The following is a 24,591-nucleotide window of genomic DNA, read 5'->3' on the forward strand; positions in this document are numbered from 1 at the left end:
TTATATAGAAAGTGTTATGTCATAACAAAAAGATTAACAGAAAATAACATTAAATAAATATTAATCAAAATGAATATTTGTTTTCATTAGGCTACCTCTTGAAATTGTGTTTAACACACACCCCTAAATATCATATAAAATGTATATTTAAAAATATTTATGTATAACGCATAAAATGTATAAATAGAAACACGAACAGAAAATAGTTATACATTATGCATGTATGAAGACTTAAACCAGCTCATTTACAATTTAGATTCTGAGGACATTGCTAAAGGAATGAATTTTACAGAAAGCTATTAAACATCTACAGATAGAATTTGTCCTATAAAACACTGCTGACTAAATTTTGCCGCTGGACAAGGTACCTTTAGCAGTAGTATTTTTTTTCTTCCTTTTTAAATTTAATCTTTAAGGTTAAAAGTTCCCAATGTGCAATTCACTGTCTATCAACATAGCTCAAATAAAATATTTTGGGCATTTCCTTTGGGCAGTTTGCCATTGTTTTATTGGATTGGAAGTTACAGCAATTTGACTGGTATGTCTATTAATCTGTTTTTTCCCTTTGCTATTGAAAGCAAGCATTGTTGTGTCTGTACTGCAACAGAAGTGGTTTTAAAATTGAAAGCTTGCACATTTGCTTTCTGCTTACACAATGATCTATTTTGATACAAAGTTCTGTTGGCTGCTGCATAAAGTAGCAAGTACTATCACCAAAAAAATTACAGCTTTAAGAGAATAATGATACTTCTTTGTTAAATAGAAAAGGCTGTCTGTGAGATTCACAGTGCTAACAGTGTCTTAGCTGTTCCATGTGGGTGTCAGAGAAAGACTTAATATCTTCTGATATATAGGGTCCTCCTGTAAATCTGTTCTTGGGCCCTACATAAAGTATTTACCATTTTACCATAAAGTAAATGGAAAAGTGGTGTGGCATATCTTTTGGGTGCACTCTAGTTCTGTAGTTAATAATTTCATAGTACAAAATACAGACATACCAGTATTTGCTCACTATTCACATATTATTAAGTTCAGAATGTCATGAAACCTGAAGCAAACGAAAACAGCCTGTCACAATTCCTGTTCCTGCAAACCATTTCTCTCCCAGCAGCAACCAAACAAGCAACCAAAGAATCTTTTGCTGGCTACATTTGTCTACAAAGTCACCTCAGACTCTTCAGTGGCAACTCCATTTGAGATATACAGTTTATCTACCCCAAAAGTGAGTGAATTGGGACATTCCTGATATTCAAAATGAGTAAGCTACACAATGCAGAGGTACTTGGCATTTTCAGTGATGTGTACTAAGACCTCTTTATTCATGAAAGAGGATTCTGCCCAACATAAAGCTAGCAAGTAAAATGTGGAAGCATCCTTTCTTCCAAAATTAAAATATACAGGGTTCAAGTGTACCTAGTTAAAACAAACAAACAAACAACCCTACAGCTTTTATGTTTGTAAACAAGATACCGCCTTCATCTGCCTTATTGTTTGATTATTAAAATGCTTATAAAACATTCCTAAATTCAAATACTTCATTCCATTGTGTTTTTACAATTGCACAAATGGAAGTCATAATTATGGTACCTGAACAATAGGCATCCATCTTTGCCAAAAATTCACCTTTGACAGTGTTTCTTAGCCCATCACTTTTCCAGCACTTCCAGAACTGCTTCCCCCCCCCCCCCCCCCCCCCACCATTCTTCAGGTTTGTTGCTTTTTCCTCGTATTTTACTAGATGACATATTCCTGGGGCTACTAGGAGTAGTAGGGACTCTAATGGGACTCAATGTTTTTGAACACCATCCAGGTGATATCAAAGCCTAAGATTGTCTTTGACTAGAAGAGAGAAAAAAATATACCTATTTAATTTAAGTAGGCATGGTTGGCTTATAGGCAATTGTACCCAGTCACAGGGACAGAGAAAAGTGCCAAGGTCTCCAATAGATGTCAAAGGGAAGCCCTGAAGTATATGGAGTGGTGGACTGCACCTACTTTTTAGCAGAAGATTTTTGCAACATGTTCCTCTATTTCCTGACATTCTTACCTCCAAAAATCTTGAATTTAGACTTCATGATAACTTATTTTGTGGGATTAGAAAATAGATTCCTAAAGAAACTAACAGTGATCGAGTATACAGTTTGAAAAAGTTGTCATGGGAAGGAAGAGAGCAACAAAGGGAAAATAAAGAAGAGAGGAACATGGTGTATCTCTTACAGTAGATAATCTGGATCAACTCAAACAAACTGTGTAAAATCTAAGATGGAACCTTTACTTTCTAACATATGTTAAATTAAATTGCTTCTATTAACTATACATGCTGGCAGAAACACTGTTTCCAGTAAACTACTGAAGAAGTCTTTGTATAGGGCATTGTTTTGTTGCAGATTTAAAGATGAGACCCATAACCATGTCATTTGAAAAGGAAAATTACTGTATTGTTCATATTGCAAATTCAAATTGAAGCAACAAAAATCCCACAACAAGCTTGTCTTTCTCATTATACTGTTATTTTACTTTGTGGTGTGTCAGATGGAAGGGCATTATTTATCTGGAACAAACACTCCCTTCCACTACATATCTTGCATTCCTACCCAGGGATGCACACACATCAGGCAGCATACAGCACTCACTGCACTTATGGTGTCACAGGATAGCATAAGGTAATGGAGAAGAGCAATAGTGCTTCGGACATCTCTGATGATATGTTTTAGGTACAGTTCCTACAGCATGGTTTTGAACTGTCTGAAAATTATTCCATCTAATATGTCTTCTATAAGAAATGGCAATGGCACAGGGATAAAGCAAATGTAAGTGATTATTTGAAACATTGAAATCAAAGTGCCTGAAGTTAGAACTTTCATTCCAAATTTTGGCAGTTGAATAAGAGTTTCCTAGTTTGGCTGGAGTTTCTTGAGGAGCCATCACTGCCGTTCTCATTGGCTTCAGTAAGATTTGTAGGCAATTGAAACTCTTAAAACCAGGTGACATTATTCAGAATAACCAAGGTAGTAGTGCCTGAGGACCAAGAAAGCCTTGAGGAATTTGAAATCCAATATATGTTAGAGACAGTATAGAGAATAAGTATAACTTAACTAGCATGATTGAAACTAATGACATATGTGTTCAGAAATCCATTTCCCTTTCATATGGGAGAGAGAAGTTGGGGGTTGAAAGATCAGTGAAAGAGGATAGGAAATAGGGGGGGAAGAAACCATATAAAAAAATTGAAAGATTGAACAAGATTGAAAGTTGGAATAAAGAGACTGTTGGCACAGCAAAATTCCAGCCAATAACAGTTCTCTAGGCGTGCAGAGGTCTAAAGATGTACATATGTTGATGGTCTTTTGTCATAGCAGTTACCACTATCCATCTATCTATGTGTATGATTAATTTGTATCAGGTTAAAGACAATACAAGTTTAATGTAATTTAGAATAACACATATTCGCAACTTGATTAATCTGTACTATGGTAAAAGAAACCAAAGCTATTTGTGTTAACTTCTTTGGTGAGAGATTTTGTATTTTCTCTTGTAAGAATCTACATAAATAATCATATTAGAAAATTATTATTTTGAAACAAAAAGTTGTACATCAGCTTTGAGAACTGTATGTGGTATGCACTGGATACTGCTTATCTTTTAGTTTAATTTCCAGAGAGTTTTGAAGGAATGAATGAGTTGACAAGTAAGTTTAAAAGGTGTTTATAGGAGGATGGCAAGCTAAATGTAAGGAGTGGGCCTACTTTTCCCTATTTCTGTGTGACATTTTTATGCAGTAACTTTCTAATGGAGATTTTTTCAAAACTTCCTACCCCTATTACAGTACATGATTTTTAGTCTGAATTATTATATATGTTTTTCCTCTTCCAGCTAGATCCCTCAGGAATTTTCATCAGAAAATTTGCAGTAAACTAAAAGAAGGAGCCTGTTAGTTCTTTCTTTGATTTATGTCCATAAGCAGGAAATGTGCCACAAATAGGATACAAATGTGAAAATAAAAATCTTGATCCCTGAAGGACTTAGTTGAATATTTACTGAGATCAATTCTGTCCCTTGCCTCTCACCATTCTACCCCACAGATATTCGAAAAAGGTTTTTCTAAACTGAACTGAATAGAGTGTCACATGTATCTACTTCTTGTTAGATAAGTGTATTGGGTTTATGTGTCAAGGTTTTGGTAGTGGGGCGCTGCAAGGATAGCCACAATGAGAGGAGTCCAACAGCTGCTCCATATCAGATAAGGACCAGTGCCAGATGGCTCCAAAAGGGACCCACCGCTGGTCAGAGCTGAGTCAATAAGCGATGCTGTTCGCCCCTTTGTTAGAGCATATTTAAGAAAGGGGAAAAAATAACAAAATAAACAAACAAAAACCTGCTGCACAACAGCAGAGAAGTAGCCCTGCAGACCCCAAAGTCAGTGCAGGAGGAGGGCAGGAGGTGCTCCAGGCACGCAGCACAAGTTCCCCTGTGGCCTGTGGAGAGGCCCCTGGTGGAGCAGGCTGTCCCCCTGCAGCCCATGGGTCCCACATGGAGCAGATCTCCACGCTGCAGCCCGTGGAGGAGCCCCTGGTGGAGCAGGTGGATGTGGCCTGGAGGAGGCTGCGGCCCATGGAGAGCCCCCGCAGGAGCAGGCCCCAGGCCGGAGCTGCAGCCCGTGGAGAGGAGCCCACTCAGGAGCAGGGGGTCTGGGGGGAGCTGTTCCCCTGGGCCACTTGTGGGGAGGAAGTGGAAGAGGGTGGCTGGAGGGAAAGGTGTTTTCAGTTCCCTTTTAGTTTATCTCTGTTCTAGCCTTTTAGTAATAGATAATAAATGTTATTAATCTCCCTATGCTGAGTTTGTTTTGCCCATGACAATAATTGGTGAGTGAACTTGTCCTTATCTCAGCCCTTGAGCCCTTTTCATCATATTTTCTCCCCTTTTTTTCTTTTAGGAGGGGGAGTGAGAGAGTGGTTGTGGTGTAGTTCAACTGCCCAGCAGGGTAAAAGAACCACAATAAGTGGTGTTGAGATAGAAATCCATACAAACAGGAAAATAAAGTGAGAGTAAATCAAAATGTATCAACACTGCTTTACAAAACTCTCACCTCTGAGAAACAGATCTTCAAGCTGAGGTTCATGAAGCTAAAAAATAAGTAGGTTTTTAAGTGGTTTAAAGTAGCAGCTGAAGTGTTGCTAATATGCAGCAACATTGCTCCTTAAAAAACATTGCCTTGCTATGCAAAGGAAATTATTATGAGTTACCAGAACTTTTGAATTAGAGCATTCTTTGGCCACTGAATTTTCTCTAGGTTGTCCAGAGAATTCACTTAAAGAATAAGGCAGATAAACAGAAATTGCCAAGAATACTAATCCTTTTTATCTTCAAGATACTTGAGCTTTGGTATTAAAATACCTAGGAGTGTATTCCTTTATCCTTTTGATTTGCTTCGTGGCAGTAGCAATTTTGCATTTAAACTCAGGGCAGCACAAAACCCTGAGAGTTCTACTTACCTCCTTGAGTTAATTTATTACATGATTAATCATGTTGTTACAATGAATACAGCCCTTCTTTTTTTCAAAAAGAAGCAAATCATTATTAATTCCCTAACAACACTTTACATGAAAAATGTAGAATATTTTAACTACTAATGTAGCTGTAATACACAGTTTCATCAGAGACCAATTGTAATGTAGTGCTTATTAATGTCCACTTCTTGCTAACATGTCCATGTGAATACCAAATAGATTACTAATGTTAACAGTCTTTATACAGTACACTGTATCAAGTAACTGTATTTAAAGTCACTATTCCTAACTGCTCAGTCAATTGCCTTCAGTCTTAGTTATCAAAACTGTAACACCGATGACTAAAGCATTACAAATTCACATGCCACATATAACATAAAATACTTGTCACAGAATAATACTGTTTCATGATCTGCATTAAGTGGTTGAAAAAAAGAAAAATGAGTGACTTGAAGAAGTAGGACTAAACATTAAAGACTGAAATAAGGAATGAATTGAAAACAGATTTCTTTGGGAAAAAAAAAATTACATATAATTACCTCTAAATTATTAGACTTAGCATCTCAAACTTTTAAAGCATGCAAAAAGCATTAAAACACTTTTTTTTTTTCTTTTTTTTTCCTTTTCTTTGTAGCTGTATGCTGATCACTGTGCTGAGTGCAAACTGACATTTTCCTGCCATTATGATCAATCAAAGTCTTTGTTTTAGGAATGATCACATAATTAAACAGAAGATTAAAGAATTCCCATGAATAATTTGTGCTCATTTCTCCCTGTTAAACCCTTCTAAGCCAGTTGGGCATGCCTGCTGACTTTTCTCAGGGACTCACATTTTCATTGGAAAAGTAGAATACCCACCCTCCCCTGTAGGTGATAATGCTTTTGGCTTCATCCTATTGCTTAAACATTTTTCTGAACTTGACCAGCTCTTCCCCAAAGCATAATAAATTAACCTCATTCATAAATAAAAGGGCACATGAACTGCTTTTGTGAAGAAATGTTCAAAAGCAGATGTATACATTTAAAAAACATGAATTGAACTGTCAAAATGGAAAATTCTTTCTTGTAGTTTGAACCCGTGTTAGGAGACACACGTATTTTGGCTTGTGGTCCATAGACAGCCAGAGGACTGCAAGAAATCCAGCATCACACCATGAGCAACTCTTGTGTATCTACTACATTCCATTCTCACCTCTTGAATGCTCAGTTAACTCAAGTGTTATGTTCTTGAATCCTCTTCTAGGATCTTTTAGGATCTCTTCTAGTCTATGTTGCTCTTTGGCCATATTAAGATGAGGACAAAAAAAAAAGCAGGGGGGGGTTATAATAGAAAAATAATTTTGTACTGTAAATTCCTGTGCAGTTAAGGTACTGTTTTGATCTATTCCTTTCCCCACGGTTAAAATTCACTTTGAGTATCCTCATCAAATTAAAATGCAAACTCACAATGTCTAATATACTTTACAGTTTATTATAGCTTAGTTGCCACATATTGATTAATCTATAGAAAACACTAATGAATAATGATTAATAATGATTAATAATTAATGATAATTAATTATTAATGAATAATCTATAGAAAAATTCCATGTTTTTCAAGCATGGAATATTTCCTTTAAGAATGATTATAGCTACAGATGGTGAATTACAATTGAAAGATGAACATTAACTTGCTTGGCATTTCTGAGGATGTGTGGTTGGCTGCTGCAGGAACATGCATAGTACAGCCACCTTTCTGAACAAGGGTGGCAACCTTCTGGTCAAAGGTACAACAAAATAAGAGGCTGTGTATGAAACTTGGTTGTTGGTATGTATTCTAATTATGCTTTACATTGAATAACAGATTAGCCAAAATCAGGAAACTATATTCTTCATGACTCCAGGATTTTTGCAAATGATACAACTCTGAACAGAGCATATCAACCACACTGAAAGTGGTATTAGGTTTTGTTAAAAAATTGTCTTGCAATTTATTTCTGCTATTACCTTGGATCATTAACGTACAAACAACATTAAACTAGACTAAGTACAGTATTTATCATCTAGCTAGAGGAACCATCTTTAAATTTACTCCCAGAAAACAAGCCTCTGTCGGAAACAATTCATTTTTGTGGAATTAATGGCTTTGCATGAGCTTAGAGAGGCTATTTAGTCAAGGACTGTTATTAACTAGGAGATGTAAGAAACCTACGTATAAATATTTAACAAATTCTTTCTCTCTGACATTTTCTTTAGATCTTGAAAGTGAAATTGTGGCAAGGCTGAATGAAAATATGAATTCTATTGCTTTGGTTCAAAGTACTGCCAAGTTTCCAAAAATGAAATAAAAAGTATAATTTTTATCTGTAACTTAAATGTTTCATTTTTGGGCTGTTGTTAGTCAGGCTGTTAAGTTTGAGACCATTACCATAGAGCAGATATAAGTGAGTCTTTTGTTCAGGGCGAAATAAAAATAGTGAAAAAACAACTGAAGTTCGGGAAGATTAAAAGTCTGAATGCTAACCATTTATTTAAAAAATATTCTATAAACATAAAAGTGGAAAACGATTTTAGTAAAGGCCTAGCTTGCTTTGGAGATAATACAGAATAGTGACAATTCTCTAAGGAAACAGCTACTGATGAGAAATACATTCTTTGAGTGCTCTTACAATAATTCTTTATAATCACAAATCATATGTTTCCATACAGGACATTAAAATATATGAGTACCAATGTAAGTAAAATAAATATATTTTATAAGTAAAATAAATATATTTTGTTTCATAAGGAAAAAATGTGCTAAAATTCTACCGTTACCAATTTTTTCCTTGTTATTATTGTTTTTTAATTTTTTTAATTTTTATTTATTTTTATTTTTTTTACAGAAAGACATAGTAGGACATCATGCTTGGAGATTTAAGGACTATATCATAACCAGCATTTCAGTATTTAATAGAATTCTGAAAGCATTGTCACTTTGTTGCAAAATAAATGAGAATTTGACTACATGGGCTTGATCTTCTAGGAATGCTCAATGCCTGTTTATAATGCAGAGAGCAATCATCTCACACAGATTTAATCAAAATACCAGAGAGTTCAGGAGCTGGAGGCACTTGGCACTTTGCTGTATCACGCCTTTTCTCTGTGTATCAACTTAACAAGTATAATAAACAAATTCCATATTTCTGTCTTATTAATCATGTTTCAGAAGGAAAACAGCATGTGTGATCATCTTGCTATGGTTCCTTATTAAAGCCTTCATGAATAACTTAGTCACTTCCAACAAAACCCAGCATTAAGGCAGGTGTGTGCCTGAAACGTGTGAAGCTCTGACCAGCTTCATTAAAATCAGCAGCGAGGCAGGAAACAACAGTCCAGCTTCAGGGCATGGAGGGAGAGAAGTTGCAGTGTGCTGCCAACTGGCCGACCAGCCAATGTACAGCATCTGATAGGCACACGTGTAGCTCTGGGCCAGGCATTTTAACTATTGCGTCCTTTTTTGATCTGTAGTTGGGACATACCAGGAAAACAAGCTCAAGAGACATAAGTTTTTGGATAAGCTATAGAGTTTGGGGAAGAACTGAGAATACTACAGGGGATTAAAGAAGAGAGAGGCAAATACAATATAGTTTTACAATGTGGCAGAGGTATTTATTACCTATCGCTTACCAGCAATAGGACCTGAGGGGATGGGACCAGCGGAGGTTCAGGTTGGATATTAGAAAAAGGTTCTTCACAGAGAGCGTGGTCAGGCACTGGAACAGGCTCCCCAGGGAAGTGGTCATGGCACTGAGCTTGCTGGAGTTCAAGTGTTTGGATGACGCTCTCAGACACATGGTTTGCTTTTTAGGTGGTCCTGTGTGAAGCCAGAATGATCCTTGTGGATCCCTTCCAACTCAGGATGTTCTATGATTCTATGATTCAGAGAATATTGCCAGAAAGGTGTGGAGAGGATGATGGATAAATATCAATGCAAATCGTGTCTTGTTACTTCTTGAAATAACCTTGAAGAATAACCTTGAAGAATAACCTTCTTGTTACCTTGAAATAATATGCCAGTTAATAAGAGAATTAATCAGCTGAAAAGTTGTTCTGTGGTCCCAGGTATGAATACTATTGTGTGATTAAGAAAAAAAAAGAAAGTAAAAGAAAAACAAACAGACCAAAAACCAAAACCACCACCCAAAACTAAGCAGTCTCATGCATGGTGGAATGAAGCCAGGCTTCCATGCACTTTTCTGTGTGGAGACTTGAAAGGCTAATAATGTCAAGCATTTCAGATTTCCCTAAATTAACACACATACTATCTGCTATCCATATGTTTATTGTAATAAATCTGAAAGAGTATTTTGTCTATGAAACTTGCCAAGGGGTTTTATATTAAGTGAAAATACAGTAAGGGAGGAAAACTTAAGCACATCAGGAATACTTAAACCTTCAAGTTGAAAACGACCACTAGATAATTCAAGTGGGCATTATAGAAGATGACATATTCTAGTTTCTCTAGAAAAGACATTTCTCTGTAAATCACTAAGCTAAATACATCAGTAGCACTGTGGTAACCACTGTAGAGCTGACCAGAGGGAATTTGGTCAGATATGGCTTTCAAGGTTAATAATAAATATACATATTTAAAATAAATGTACATACCAGTGTGTCACATTGCTGAATCACATACTGAGCTGATATTCATATCCATGATTTACGACCATTTTTGATTAGCTTGATATGCTTCTAATTATAAAAATACTTCCCTTTTTCTTCTGCCCCTTGGAACACTAAAACAGCCATTTAAAATCCCTTTCTAATGTAAAATTACAGAAATATTTGTTATCATTTCTCAAATAATAGGGACAAAATTGTGATTCTCAGACCTCAGGAATCTGGACTGGATTAAACATTTTATTAACATACTGGAATTTGAATTGCCCAAATGCAAAATGAATTTGCAGTTATAGTTACCAATCCCTTTCTGCATCAACAGAAATATGAAAGAAGACTACATACGTATATATGAATTTATATATATTTATATATATATTTATAGATTCCATTTTAATGTAATGTTACATTCTGAATATAATTATACCAATAAAAGAGTTTTTATGTAGAGAGTTATTCATCATATTGCAAATGCTGCAGTATCATAACATACTTTCAGATTTTAGAACAAATCTTCAGGCAAAGAGTCACAAGCAATATTAATCCTCTTTTTTGTCTATTTTCAAGGAACTGCATAATTTCTCCACGTCTTCCATTGTCTCACCATAGAGAGGATTTAGAAAAGAGGTAGCATTCACACCTTCATTAAATGGATACTAAAAGTAAAAACAGAACAAAATTTAAAGAAACAACTAATTCAATTCATTAGTTAGAGCATAAGAATGGCTGTAGATTTTCAAGTGTCAAAGTAATATGGTAAGTTCAAATAAATTGATAAAATCTCTTAAAATTCTAGACCAGATTTTCAGCTGACAAAAGATAGCATAGCTCCACCAAAATCATCATCCACCATTTATACCTGACTAAGTCACTTAAACTTCTTCTGCATCTGTTCCCACTTTATTTGTCTGCAGAGCTCCTGCTCCAACATATAGTATTATTTTGGGAGAATCCATGTACAATAATGTAACTGAAGTAGGTCACTAATTTTGTTACATGGTATTGTAATTTAAATGAGAAACAGTGCAGACATATATCTCTTGAAAGATACTTCAGTTCATTACCAGTTCTAATTTTCTTGACTGAGGAACATATCAGGAAAAAAATATACTATGCACTCTTCAGGCAAGGACTTTAATTGTTTTAAATATTTTATTCAGCATCTGTCTTACTGGAAATTTTTGAACTACTGTATGACATAACAAGCAGCTATAGTAAATAGTATTGATGAAATTTCTATTTTGAGGACCTTGGTGGCCATTACAGCCCTGGTCATCTTTCTCAGAGTTCCAGAGGTGTGAATACAATGAACAACAGTATACCTTTAAGTGATTTCTTTCTATTTCATCTGCTACAGCATTTTATTTAATAGCCCAACACATATCCTACTTTAGAAGAGAAATATATTATTACATACCTCATGCCATGGAGAAACACTGATTTGAACAGTGGGTGAGATGGTGTACCCAGGAGACTGTAAAAAGACACAACTGTTTCAGAATATTTTTATTGAGCTGCAAGTGATATTCAGGAAATATCATTCCATGTGGCTGTCAAAGTAACACACCCTGTGAATGCAAAAGTGCAAACAATAGTGTAGACAAGAGTGTGTCAACACTAGGCTTGCATAGTTTAAGTGTTCTGAAAAAGTACAGTGAGAATTGTTCTTTCTTTATGAAATTTAGATGCCCACAAGTGCTTAACTTGTGGGTATTCAGTCTGAGATAAGAGTTGTTGCTCATGTTTTACAGTATCTTTTGATTGGTGATACATCATTTGGATTTAAGGTTCATCAGACTCAGGCAAAACTCATAACTCTTGTTTTCTCTTTTAAAGGAAGAATTAGTGAAAACACATATATTCACAGTCTTAAAGAAAACAGGAAAATCTGGTACAGCATCGGACTTCAATCACAGTGCCTGGAGCTGTCTTCTATGAAAATCTCTCTCCAGACATTGTGCTTCTGTTTTTTGAACTTGCTATTAAATGAAGCATGTCAGGAATCTATTTTAACTAAAATACAAATGTCCTGATAAATTGGACATTATTGTGATGGGAACGTTTCCAACACGAAACTCTCACAAATCCAAACCTGTAAGTGAATTAACTTGATCTAATGTCTCTAAAATCATGTGTAAGGAACCTTTTATAAAAAGTAAATGAGATGTCATAATTAATTCTGTTCAAAACTGTGGTGGAATCTTATATTACTGACTGTGGAAAGGACAAGGAAATTTTATTTTTCTATTTCTAACCAAACCTAATTATTTCAACGCTAATAAGGGTAGTATCAAAATGAAGATGTTTTAAATTTTATTTAGTTCCTAGTAAATCCCAGGTCTGTATTATTTTCAACAATAAATAGCAGAGAGAGCTACATTTTAAGTCTATTATATTTCTCTTGTTAAATGTAAAACATAAAGTTTAGCTACCACTCTAATGTGATAGTTAAATCTAGACTTGAAATATTTTACTGCACTATGTTCACTTTTAGATATATATTTTGTTCACAAACTTCTTTATTACTATAGAAGTCTCTTAAATATAAATGGCATTAGGGAAAAACGTGGCCAAGGATCAGATAGTGTGTAGACTTGTTTGTTTAGTTTCAAGATGAATTTTATAGTGATGGAAATAGTAATGCACATTTTATTAAACATATGTGAGTGTGCAAAGACAATTTGAGTGACAAATTGTGTATTATGTTTGCAGTATTATTTTATTTTATTTTATTATTTTTTTTCCAGAAGCAAAACATGGACATAAGTCCCAGTGAGCTTTTCTTTGATATGTTTGGCTAAATACTTAATCTAAAACCTCTTTTTTTTTTTTTTTTTTCTAGATTCAATAGCCCACAGCCAGTATTTGTTGAAAACATGTTCTCAGAACTGATTTCAAATCTGCCTCTGTACTGAAAATGCACTGGAACTGATCTGAGTGATGCAAAAGTTTAGTCTTCTTTTATTAAATAGCATTTAGTGAGGAATTACACAGTTTGTTTTAATGGGAAACCTATTTGATGTTAACAACCTCACATTTTTCTAAATGTATAGGAACAGCTATTGCTGCTTACCTTTACTTTCCCAGGTGAATCAAGGTCTTCATACAATGGGTTGGCAAATGAAGTATTAGTCGTTTCTTCTAGTTTCCTTGAAAAGTCAAGAACAACAGCAGCAACAAAACACAATATCACACAGGTTGTCAAAGAACCAGATAATTTCATGATGAAAAAGCCTTTTAAAAAAAGTAAAAAAAAAAAAAAAAAAAAAAAAAAAGGCTAAATATATTCCCAATTGAGCTCTACTGAAATGAATGAAAATAAACCAATGTTCTGTATAAGTGTGATATATTAAAATAATTATTTTTCATTTGTTTCTGTTAAAAAATATCAAGCTATTAAATATTCATTAAATGCAAGCACTGCTATACATTAGACAAAACAAGATATTAGCTAAAAAATTGCATTGCTATAATGTGTATGAACTTTTTTAATTTATTCATGAAAACTTACATTTTAGGCCATTTAAATAATCAGAAAGTTCTAAAGTTATAAGAGTTCTTCATAATTTTGCTGGAAAGTCGGGAATATTTTAAGAATCACTGAAGTTATTGGAATACCAAGGATTTATGATTGGATGCAATGACATAAGCAATTTATAATAGACAAATAGGAGAAATTGTGCTAATTATGGGTCTCCTGTTCATTACCTCAGCTGGAAGGTTAATTTTATTCTATTTTATTTTATTTTATTTTTATTTTATTTTTTGAAGCATGAATGAGCTGTGCCTATTGATTCTGCAAAAGCAATGCCTGTTTTTTTTTTTTTTCCCATATGGTTGACTTCAGAAGAGCTCCATTTAGCTTTTTGGTATTTTTTTCCCTAATGCTTTTATGATTAAGAGCACATGCATTGCTTTGTGTACACAGAAAGCTGTATTTGTATTTGCTTTAAGCATTATCTCCCTATTGACTGTTAGACAGGCTCTGAAAGGCAGCAGTGAAGGGACAAGAGCAGCCACTGAGACACAGCTGATGGAGTGGTTGGGAAGGAAAGCTGTTGTTCCTCAGTGAGAGCTGGGGGCGAGACATACCACTTGATTTCTTTTGCAAAAAAATTGAAACCAGAATGGATGCTTAGAACGATGACACAGGTAGGCTACAAAAATATATCCCCTTATGAGTTAAATCAGTGCAAGAAAGGTCATAGGCTAAAAAAAATGTCTCTTTAAATTCTTTCACTAGACTGTCAGAAAGCAATTCCTTCTAATGTTAGTTTCATTATTCAGTTTGATTACCTGTCATGACAATGAGAAGAACTGAAAATTTCAACCTGTTGATTTGTTCATGTGGTCTTAATCATACCCTTAATTATTCATGGTATTCTGATGATTTTAGTTAGTTTACTGAAGCTATAATATGCTGGATTATTTATATGCCTCTTAAGTGTATATTTGCATACTAATCCTCCTGAATAAAGCCCATAAAATTACACAGAATAAATTTTCACTCTAAAATCACACTATGGTTCACAAAACCTGAAACCAAAAGAAAATCGAGATAAGAAGTTTTCAAGAAACTTGACTCTGCTTGTAAACTAGTGCCCAAAGGGCCAGATTTGCATGCCTTAGTTCTGGTGTCTCATTTAGACATCAAAAACCAACTGTATGGGCTAACGGCATGATAAGGAATTAAACACTTAGATTCTGCCTATAGTCAGTGGAGGCACTTCCAAAGGACATGTCACACAATTCACAGTGGGAACCACCTTTAAAGTGCCGATAGGAAATGATATGAATAGGGACGGCTCTAATTCTCTTTCATTCCCCACTCCCTCGTTGACCTTATACAATTTGTGCAAGGCATATATATATTACATATTTGAGTAAGAACACACTGAATACTTAGGTGTGTCCTGATGGAAAGGAGACTGAACACACATCTCCAGCTTCCTCTGCAAAACCATTAACCAGCAGGGTCCTGTACAAAACTGTGGGCACAAAAAAACAAACAAACAAACAAAACAAAACAAAACAAACACCACCACCACCACCACAAAAAAAGCATTGACTGTTTTCTTCAACAAATTCTCTCTGCCTGCTGTATTTAGAGCTGAAAATGGTCCTGCCTGTGTGTATGAGGTTTTCTTAAGCATGACAATTCAAACTTGCTCAGAGTGTCCAGCATATTTCAGATGTCCCTCCACTTTAGGTCTGAATCACAAAAGAGCTTATGTAGTTGGACACCTAATCTGAGGGGACCATGGGAATTTTACGTGCATAATATGGATACTGTTTGAATTTATACAACCCAGGTTCAGATGAAGTGGAGAGTAAGCTTTGTTAATTGCTCTCCTGTTCTTAGGATTTATTTTTTTTCTAAACAATATTTTGGATGTCACTTTAAGTGTATTACCCTGCATATTACATATAGGCTATACATATATGCATATATATCCTGTATTCAAAGGTATTTATACAAACATATGTATGGATGCACCCTGTTTGTGAATGTAGCAAAAAAATCTTTTAAAGTGTATACCAATAATTATCCTTAAAAATTTCTGAAATCTTTTGGATGACTTAAAAGCCCTCAAAGAATATACAAATGAAAATTTAGTCACATGTTTACACAAATGTTATAATCCACGAGTTAGATGAGGTGGTAATTGCCTGAAGAAGAGTGTGCTTAGGAAGTGAGATTACGCACTCATGTTACTTTACATGTTGCATGTACATCCCTAGAAGTAAATGCAACACATTACATTTTTTGTTAATTAGAAACATGAAGCCTTCCTTATTAGAGTAAAGCTGTGTAATGCTCACTCCACTACTCTGTCACCAATATAGTTACTGTTGAGGAAAGCATAAAAGTGCAGTATTACTCAGTAGGATAAGTATTGCCATCTGGTCATCAGTTTACATCCTAATTTTAAACTGCCTGATTGGGCAGCTGAACTAAATGTACTGCAGTAGCTTGAGTTAAGCTCATTCTTGCAGTGCTTGCTGTGACTTGCTATAACAAACATTACCCTCATTGGAAATGATACCTTATTGCTACAGTAAGGAGCAATATGCCCATCACGAGGTCTCATGATGGGAAAAAAGTTACATATGTGTTACCACTCTACAGTAAGGGCAAAGGTAACCTATCACTCACAAAAATGATGAGTCAGAATAATTAACAAATTTGAAATGTTGACAAATGTCATTTATGTAGAAAACCCATAAATGCCAAGTTCAGGAGATTGTAACAAGCAGAGAATGAGAATAATTAGTGTTAAAAAAGCCAAGCATATGATGCTTTAGGAAAGGAGAAAAAAAATAAGACTCAAACGTGGGTGTTTGAGTTCCAGAGGGAGATGGATTTTCTAACATAACCATAAATACCACAACAGGAAAGGAGAGGATTAATCATCTTGGAATGCACACCAGGTCACATGGGTCATAGCTTTGCTAAAGTCATCTGTATTCCTTAGTAACAAAAACTACTGCCTTGTCATAGGGTTTTCCATACAACCTTGATGGGAGAAAATTATATAATCCACAAAATACCTTCCAGAGTAGAAAGAGACCGTTGAGTAACATCATGCTTTCTAATGGAAAATCAAAATATCTAGATTTGATTGTTTGGATGTAACAACTCAGAATTCTTCACTTTTCCATGTACCTCTCAAAGAAAAATCAAGTATTTCTCTTTGTCAGTGCACAATTTTTTAGGTAATATATAGTACATAAGAATATTTATCCTCAGGTTTATAACAACAACAAAATTCTAGTGGACCAAAGAGTCTATTACAATTAAAATACTAATTAAAATAATCCCTTAAAATAATCCTTTATACTGGTTTCAAAGCTTCTCTTCTAAATAGTAACCGTAACTCAATATCTCAATTTCCAAAGCATTTATAAAACCTTTTAAACTAAATTTACATTTGCAACAGTAGGCTATATTTTGCATATACCACAGAAGAAATGGGAGACAAGATGTAAGGAGGGAAGACACTCCAAAAGCTTAATTTGGAATCACTCTAAAAGTCACTTGGTTGCTTGATTAGGTTATTAATATCCTGCCTGGGCTTCCTAGGTTTGTACCTTTTACATTTTTGGTCACTTAGGAAACTTTATATGTATATACATATATATACATATATATATATAGTCCTTTTTATCTTTCATCTTGGTGACATTGAAGGCTCCAGACCAACCAATTTCCACTATTCTTTCAGCATGTGACCTTCATTTTCACAGACACAGACACAGATTTCTAGGTTGGAAGAGACCTCAAGATCATCGAGTCCAACCTCCGACCTAACACTAAGTACTCCACTAAACCATATCGCTAAGCTCTACATCTAAACGTCTTTTAAAGACCTCCAGGGATGGTGACTCCACCACCTCCCTGGGCAGCCCGTTCCAATGCTTAATAACCCTTTCGGTAAAGAAGTACTTCCTAACATCCAACCTAAAACTCCCCTGTCGCAACTTTCGCCCATTCCCCCTCGTCCTGTCACCAGGCACGTGGGAGAACAGACCAACCCCCACCTCTCTACAGCCTCCTTTAAGGTAACTGTAGAGAGCGATAAGGTCGCCCCTGAGCCTCCTCTTCTCCAGGCTGAACAAGCCCAGCTCCCTCAGCCGTTCCTCGTAAGACTTGTTCTCCAGACCCCTCACCAGCTTGGTCGCCCTTCTCTGGACTCGCTCGAGCACGTCCATGTCCTTCCTGTAGCGAGGGGCCCAAAACTGAACACAGTACTCGAGGTGCGGCCTCACCAGAGCCGAGTACAGGGGGACAATCACCTCCCTAGACCTGCTGGCCACACTGCTTCTTATACAGGCCAGGATGCTGTTGGCCTTCTTGGCCACCTGAGCACACTGCTGGCTCATATTCAGCCGACTATCAACCAATACTCCCAGGTCCTTCTCGGCCAGGCAGCTTTCCAACCACTCATCTCCCAGCCTGTAGCTCTGCTTGGGGTTGTTTGACGGTGTCAAAAGCCTTACTGAGGTCAAGGTAGATCACATCCACAGCCCTTCCCTCATCCACCAAGCGCGTCACTTTGTCATAGAAGGAGATCAGGTTCGTCAAGCAGGACCTGCCTTTCATAAACCCATGCTGACTGGGCCTGATCGCCTGCTTGCCCTGCAAGTGCCGCGTGATGACCCTCAAGATAATCTGCTCCATGAGCTTTCCTGGCACTGAGGTCAAACTGACAGGCCTATAGTTCCCCGGGTCTGCCCTCCGGCCCTTCTTATAGATGGGCGTCACATTGGCTAGCCGCCAGTCAACTGGGACCTCCCCCGATAGCCAGGACTGCCGATAAATGATGGAAAGCGGCTCGGCCAGCTCCTCCGCCAGTTCTTTCAGTACCCTCGGGTGCATCCCATCCGGCCCCATCGACTTGCGCACATCCAAGCTCCTTAGCAGGTCGCCAACCATTTCCTCATGAATAGCAAAGGCCACATCCTGCTCCCCATCCCCTTCCACCAGCTCAGGGCACTGGGTATCCAGAGAACAACCGGTATTGCCGCTAAAGACTGAGGCAAAGGCAGCATTAAGCACCTCAGCCTTTTCTTCATCCTTAGTAACTAGGTTTCCCCTCGCATCCAGTAAAGGATGGAGATTCTCCTTAGTCCTCCGTTTCGCATTGATATATTTGTAAAAGGATTTTTTGTTGTCTTTAACGGCAGTAGCCAGGTTGAGCTCCAGATGAGCTTTAGCCTTTCTAATTTTCTCCCTGCACAGCCTCGCTACATCCTTGTAGTCCTCCTCAGCGGCCCGCCCTTTTTTCCAAAGATTATAAACCCTCTTTTTTCTGCTAAGCACAAGCCGCAACTCTCTGTTGAGCCAGGCTGGTCTTCTTCCACGCCGGCTCGTCTTTGGGCACGTGGGGACGGACCGCTCCTGTGCCGTTAAGATTTCCTTCTTGAGGAGCGCCCAGCCTTCCTGGACTCCTCTGCCCTTCAGAACCGCCTCCCAAGGGACTCGGCCAACCAGCGTCCTAAGCAGCTCAAAGTCAGCCCTCCGGAAGTCCAATACAGCAGTTTTACTGGTCCCCTTCCTGGCCTCACCAAGAATAGAGAACTCTACCATTTCGTGGTCACTCTGTCCAAGACAGTTTCCGACCACCACATCTCCCACCAGTCCTTCTCTGTTTGTGAAGAGAAGGTCTAGCGGGGCACCACCCCTGGTGGGTTCACTGACCAGCTGCGTCTCTTTGCTTTCTTTCCTATGTGTGATGGCCATGAGATATAAATTTCAGAAAAACTCTGAATAACAGCAGAAAGAACTGAATATCTCTTGTTATAGCACTTTTTTATGCTTCAGAAAAAATATTCTGCAGAGGGAATGGATTAGGACAGAAAAATTAGACTAATAAAATAACAAATATGGCTCTTTTTTTCTTCACAACTATACCTTTTTCTCTTATTCCACACAAAGAATATCTGTCTCCCTTCTAGTTCACAAGTGGAAAACAACTGAAAGAAATGCTGAAATAATTGTCTTATCATCTGTTTATCACTTTGGAACATAGGAACAGAAGTATAGCAGCAACCACCTCTGGCAGTCATTCAGATGTCCCTTGAAAACCTTCCCTGGAATACACTATCTGTTGCTCCACATCAAACTTCCAGAACTGGAGTTTTTGCCTAATTGGAGAGGGTACTGGGGACAGTAACTGGGAATGTTCATATTTGTAAGGAACCCTTAACTGTGAAGAAAGGCTGAAAGCACCAAGCTTGCCTAGACTAAAGAAAGCAGACTGTAAGGACCATAAAACTGGCCTTCAAGTACATAACAAGATTTTTGCAGGGAGGAGGGGAATGTTCATCTGTACATCTCCATGGCAAAAAGGACAAGAGGTAGTGAACTTAAATTGCAGAAAGACATCTTAGCAGGTAGAAAAACTTTTTAACTTTCTATCTGTAGTACCAAGATTGCCTGAGGAGGCCATCAAATCCATGTTGCTAGAGGTCTTTAAGTGACGTATTTGAGTCCCTCCTGTAACAGGATGAAGGATGACATTTGTGTGTCCTATTTCCCCATGATTTTCTGTCATTCTAAAATACTTTCTCCAAGGTGCTGTTTTTCACTCTCTTGCCTGCGTGATACAATATAGTATGGGTATTCTTTGGAAAAATTTGTGTTCCCTGCTCATTTTGACATATAAGCACTTTAGTGCATTAGCATTGCAGCTGATGGCATGGATCAAGAATAGAAAAGAAACAAGCTGAAAGGATCCAAAGACATTGACTGCATTGTAGGCAATCGCAAAGAAACACAGCTTAGCTGGATAGAAGGCATTTGAGTCTCTTTGTGTGTGTGTGTGTGTGTGTGTGTTTTGTTCTTGAAAGCAAAATGAGAAGGCAGCTGCAATAAATAAAAGCCAAAGTGAAGTTTTGTTTCTATTCGGTCAATAGAGACAGATGCCACTGAAGGAGTGAAGTAACTGGCAGCCTTCCCTTCTGACCTAGAACACGTCATCTCTGGAGCATGTACAGGAATGCGAGAAAACATAAGCTTCCTCCAATTTGGGTAGTCTATACAAAAGTTTCACATATCCCCAGCTGGGATCTGGGAAGTTGCTTGCATATCTGAATGCCATTGTGGTAATGAAATCCACTGCTGCCAAGCCATGTGGCAGGCTGCTTTCGTCCATTAGTAAATAAACTTATGTGATGACTTCCAGTAACTCCCACTCAGGCAGTGAAGATTTTAAAGCCTGCAGATCAGAGATGAAATTCTTGCTAAAGAAGGAGGAGAAGGAGAGAGTGAAAGAAAAGAACATACTTTTTGGGTTGGAGAGAGGGGATAAGCCACTAACACTCTTTCCCGTGAAGAAAAGAAGGATGTAATGTAACTGTCAGGTTCTCACCACTGCTAGCAACACCTTCTAAGGCCGCAGGTGACTAAGGGGTCACCAGCCTACCCCTTCTGCTTGTTAGCTAGTTTGCTAGTGAAAAAAAAATAGTTCTGTTGGACTCCAAAACTTTTCCTCTAGCTCTTGTGCACACTCCTGTGCCATTTTCTTTGAGGTACAGATGGATTTGCACTCCATTTAAAAACGTCCTGAGAGCTAGCACCTATACATTAGTGTGCTTCTTTGAGGAGCACTACAAATGCCTGCACATGTGGTTCTATAGCAGGAAGGAACAAACAAGACTCTTACAGAAGTTATTAAAAAATAGCTAGCAAAAGAATTTATCAAAAGTCAGTAAACTTTTGCTCAAGTGTGCAAAAGCTTCATTGTGAAAAAGTGGCCAAGCAGGCAACCTTAGAGTATGGAGTTCCTCTAATGCCTAACACCTTTAAGAAGACAACATGACCAAGGAAGTCTAAGAGTGGACACAAACCTTTGAAACAAAAGTGAGTTGTAGGAAAGCATCGTGTGCATAATTGAATGGCTCAAGTTCATCAAATTGCCTTTAAAAAAATGAGGAGAAAAATCTCATGCCTCTGTGTGGTGCTGTCACATTGTACATTTTCCAGCCTTATGCAAACACAAGTCACTTCTTATTCTAAAGCTTTATCTTAAAGATCCAAACTGCAGTACTATAACACTGGCTACATTTTGGCTAGTCACTGCTGATTGCTGATTAAGTAGTTAAGGAATAACTTGCATTAATTTACTGCTATGCTTCCAGCTATGATTTTTATATACAAAATCATGCTAGTTACTAGGTACTTGAAGATGGAGAGACCATCTGGATGAGTTTATGTTCTCAAATTCAAAGTTTCAGATATAATTGTTTTCACAAATTCACAAATTCACAATTTCAATCAAATTATCATTCAGTAGTTAGATTAGTTCTTGATGAAGACTATAAAATGCATTTTAACTAACATTTTAAGTCAACTGTAATTAAAAACAATGAACATATACATTTAGATTTTGTACCATGGGTTAAAATCTCCATCATTATAACTTACCTTTTTGGCAGCTCCAGTGAAAACAATCAAGACCAGAATGAACTCTGCTGTGTAAACTATCTAACCTGATTCTTTTCATTTCAGAGCTTTAATATTTCCTTAGTGCAATAGTGAGAAGATCTTTGTTCAACTCTGTTTAATTTCATACCTAACAAGAGTCTAAAATGTTTGGCATGTTGCAACATGGTACCTTTTCATGTACAAAAGCAAACAAACAAACCCGAATCCCCACCTCTCTAGGTGCTTCTGTTTGTTTGTTTGTTTGGGCATATAATTACAAGAAAGAAAAAAAAATTATTCCCTGAATACAGATATGAAGGTGGAAGAGAAGTAGAAGCCACTGCAGTAAACCTTAAGCAAACATTCATGAAAGAAAATCATAAAAGAAGGTGTTTAGAGCACAAGAAAAGTAGCTTAAGAAAAATAATATGATTAATAAAACAAGTTTTATTTGCAAAAATATTAATTAAAATTATGAAAAAAATAAAATAAAATCAAGCAGCTCTTGCAATACACCTTATCTTGCGCTTGTGAGGTGCTTTTCCATATGTGTACTTTAGCAGGTTGTGTAAATGGAAATGAATTAATTCTTAAAGCCTCTGTGAAGTAAGATAAGGCAATGCTATTATTCCCACTTAACAGAAGGCGAAGCAGACATAAAGAAAGTAGGTGAAGCTATGCACTCAATTAACAGTAGCACAACCACTAAATGTTCTTGCTTCCCCATTTTCCTTCTGTGTTTATAGACAACTATCTGTCAGGGGTAGCGTGCGGTGTTAGGAAAGGTGTCAGCAGCAATAACATCATGACAGGAGCCTGTACAGTTTAGTAGATCATTTGGGAGATAACAACATCCCCAAAGAGAGAAAGATTTATAGCAAAGAAGAGGCTTAAAGGAAAAAAGACATATTTGAAGACGAATTCTGGAGAAAAAGATGTGGGGTGAGAGAAATCTAATACAAAAATGCGAAAGGCAATTCACTACAGGAATTCCTGAAATGGACGACACTGTTAGGTAGGTACCTGATGATGGAAAAGGATCTACTACAATACATAAAGAGATAGGCAGAGAGAGAAATACAAATGTTAGAGGAAAATAAAAAACAGGAAAAAAAATTTATCTTAGGAAGATGAGAGAAACTAGAACTTATCAGAGAAGGAAGTGCTAAGAGATAAGGGATCTGTGAAATAATGAACTGTCAGTCAGGGGTATGTCTTAAATAAACTGGAATCAAATAACTGGATAAAGAGAGATCTCTTTACCAGTACTACCAGTAATGTCATCCAAAGCACTTGAAATAAATTTTGAAATAAAACAACATCAATTTTGCTGTTTTTTGTTGTTGTTGTTGTTCTTTCCTTCAGTAAAGATGATCTCTATGCAGTGGGGTGTCAGAAGAAAATTTACTTAATATTTGCACTGTACTAATAGCAAGCATAATACTGGATGGAAGAAACATGTATTTGGGAAGAAAAATTGCCATCTAGAGCTCTCCTTCACCATGAGTAAGACCAGTACTTGAACCACAAGCCAAGAGTCTGTACTGGAGTGGTGCCAGGGAAAGACAGCATTACTCGACAATGGGTGTGAGATGAAGAGGTAGAGGAAATGGGTGGAAGGAACAGATAACATGTCATTGGTGAGGCACATCCAAAGAACCACTGATTAAGAGGCCTAATACAAAATCAAACAGAAAACCAGATTGTGAGTGCCTGTAGGAAGTAAAGGAGAGGAAACAAACACAATGATTTGTGGATAAGGTCACATGATTCTGCAGTTTATCAGCTTGTATTTTTTCAATTTATCAGAGAGTTTTATACAAAACACTAGTCTTTTAAAGTGGAGAAAATAACCTAACACTTACTCCATCCAGTTATCACAGGTAAAGGGAGAGTTCTCAGATGTCTGTAAGTATTGAAATATTTAGGGCAAAACTGTTCCTTTAAGGCAAAACCGTTCCTTTAGGGCAAAACTGTTCCTTTAGGGTAAAAATGTTCCCCCAGGGAAAATTCTTAATCAGTAGCTTCAGGAAGAGCTGTGAGCCTGCCTTAAAAAAAACTAATTTAGCCTCAGAGGTTTCAAGAAACCACAAATACATCATATTTTTCATATTTAACCGTCATGTACAAAAATCAGGGCTACTGCTCTTAGGATGGATTAATTTTATAATTTAAGAATAATTATATAAAGTTGACTCAAAATAATCTAAAAGTCAAGCTATAACTCATTGTTTCCAGTCTGGGTTCCACTAAGATCAAAACTAGGTTGTTGCAAAACTAGGTTTTACGTTTAGTGTTGCATATGAAGGCACACAGACTGTGGGGATATTTAAAAGTTGAAACCTAGGAGACTGGGCAGTTAGCCATTGTTTTGTGCCACATTTGTGTCTGCTTTACACAAAATAAAAGTTTCACTTACATTTCAGGCTCTTTCTTCTTCCATAGGAAACACAAGGCAGCAGCTGCAATTTTAATCAGCAAGAAACCGATACCCAACCCAATCCAAATATCTGC

At 36.9% G+C, this 24,591-nt stretch overlaps 1 protein-coding gene and 1 long non-coding RNA gene across 3 annotated transcripts in view; one reads left to right on the forward strand and one right to left on the reverse strand.

Moving 5' to 3' along the window:
• Positions 1 to 9,342: 9,342 nt before the first annotated feature.
• LOC118247329 (uncharacterized) lies at positions 9,343 to 13,210 on the forward strand. 2 transcript variants are annotated; one of them, XR_004778382.1, is made up of 3 exons: positions 9,343 to 9,590; positions 11,985 to 12,242; positions 12,991 to 13,210. It is a non-coding gene; the product is annotated as an uncharacterized LOC118247329 (long non-coding RNA). The 2 variants fall into 2 exon arrangements; XR_004778383.1 differs by lacking the exon at positions 9,343 to 9,590 and adding an exon at positions 10,812 to 10,904.
• The window catches only part of MALRD1 (MAM and LDL receptor class A domain containing 1), a 268,212-nt gene continuing 253,244 nt past the window's right edge, over positions 9,624 to 24,591 (reverse strand). Inside the window, exons 37-40 of the mRNA XM_035545162.1 lie at positions 24,497 to 24,587; positions 13,222 to 13,297; positions 11,566 to 11,622; positions 9,624 to 10,804 (exon numbers count right to left, since the gene is read on the reverse strand). Coding sequence (XP_035401055.1) covers positions 10,688 to 10,804; positions 11,566 to 11,622; positions 13,222 to 13,297; positions 24,497 to 24,587 — 341 coding nt within the window. The 3' untranslated portion in view covers positions 9,624 to 10,687. The remainder of the gene's footprint in view (positions 10,805 to 11,565; positions 11,623 to 13,221; positions 13,298 to 24,496; positions 24,588 to 24,591) is intronic.

Source organism: Cygnus atratus, chromosome 2 (assembly GCF_013377495.2).
Source record: "Cygnus atratus isolate AKBS03 ecotype Queensland, Australia chromosome 2, CAtr_DNAZoo_HiC_assembly, whole genome shotgun sequence".
Classification (NCBI taxonomy): Eukaryota; Metazoa; Chordata; class Aves; order Anseriformes; family Anatidae; genus Cygnus; species Cygnus atratus.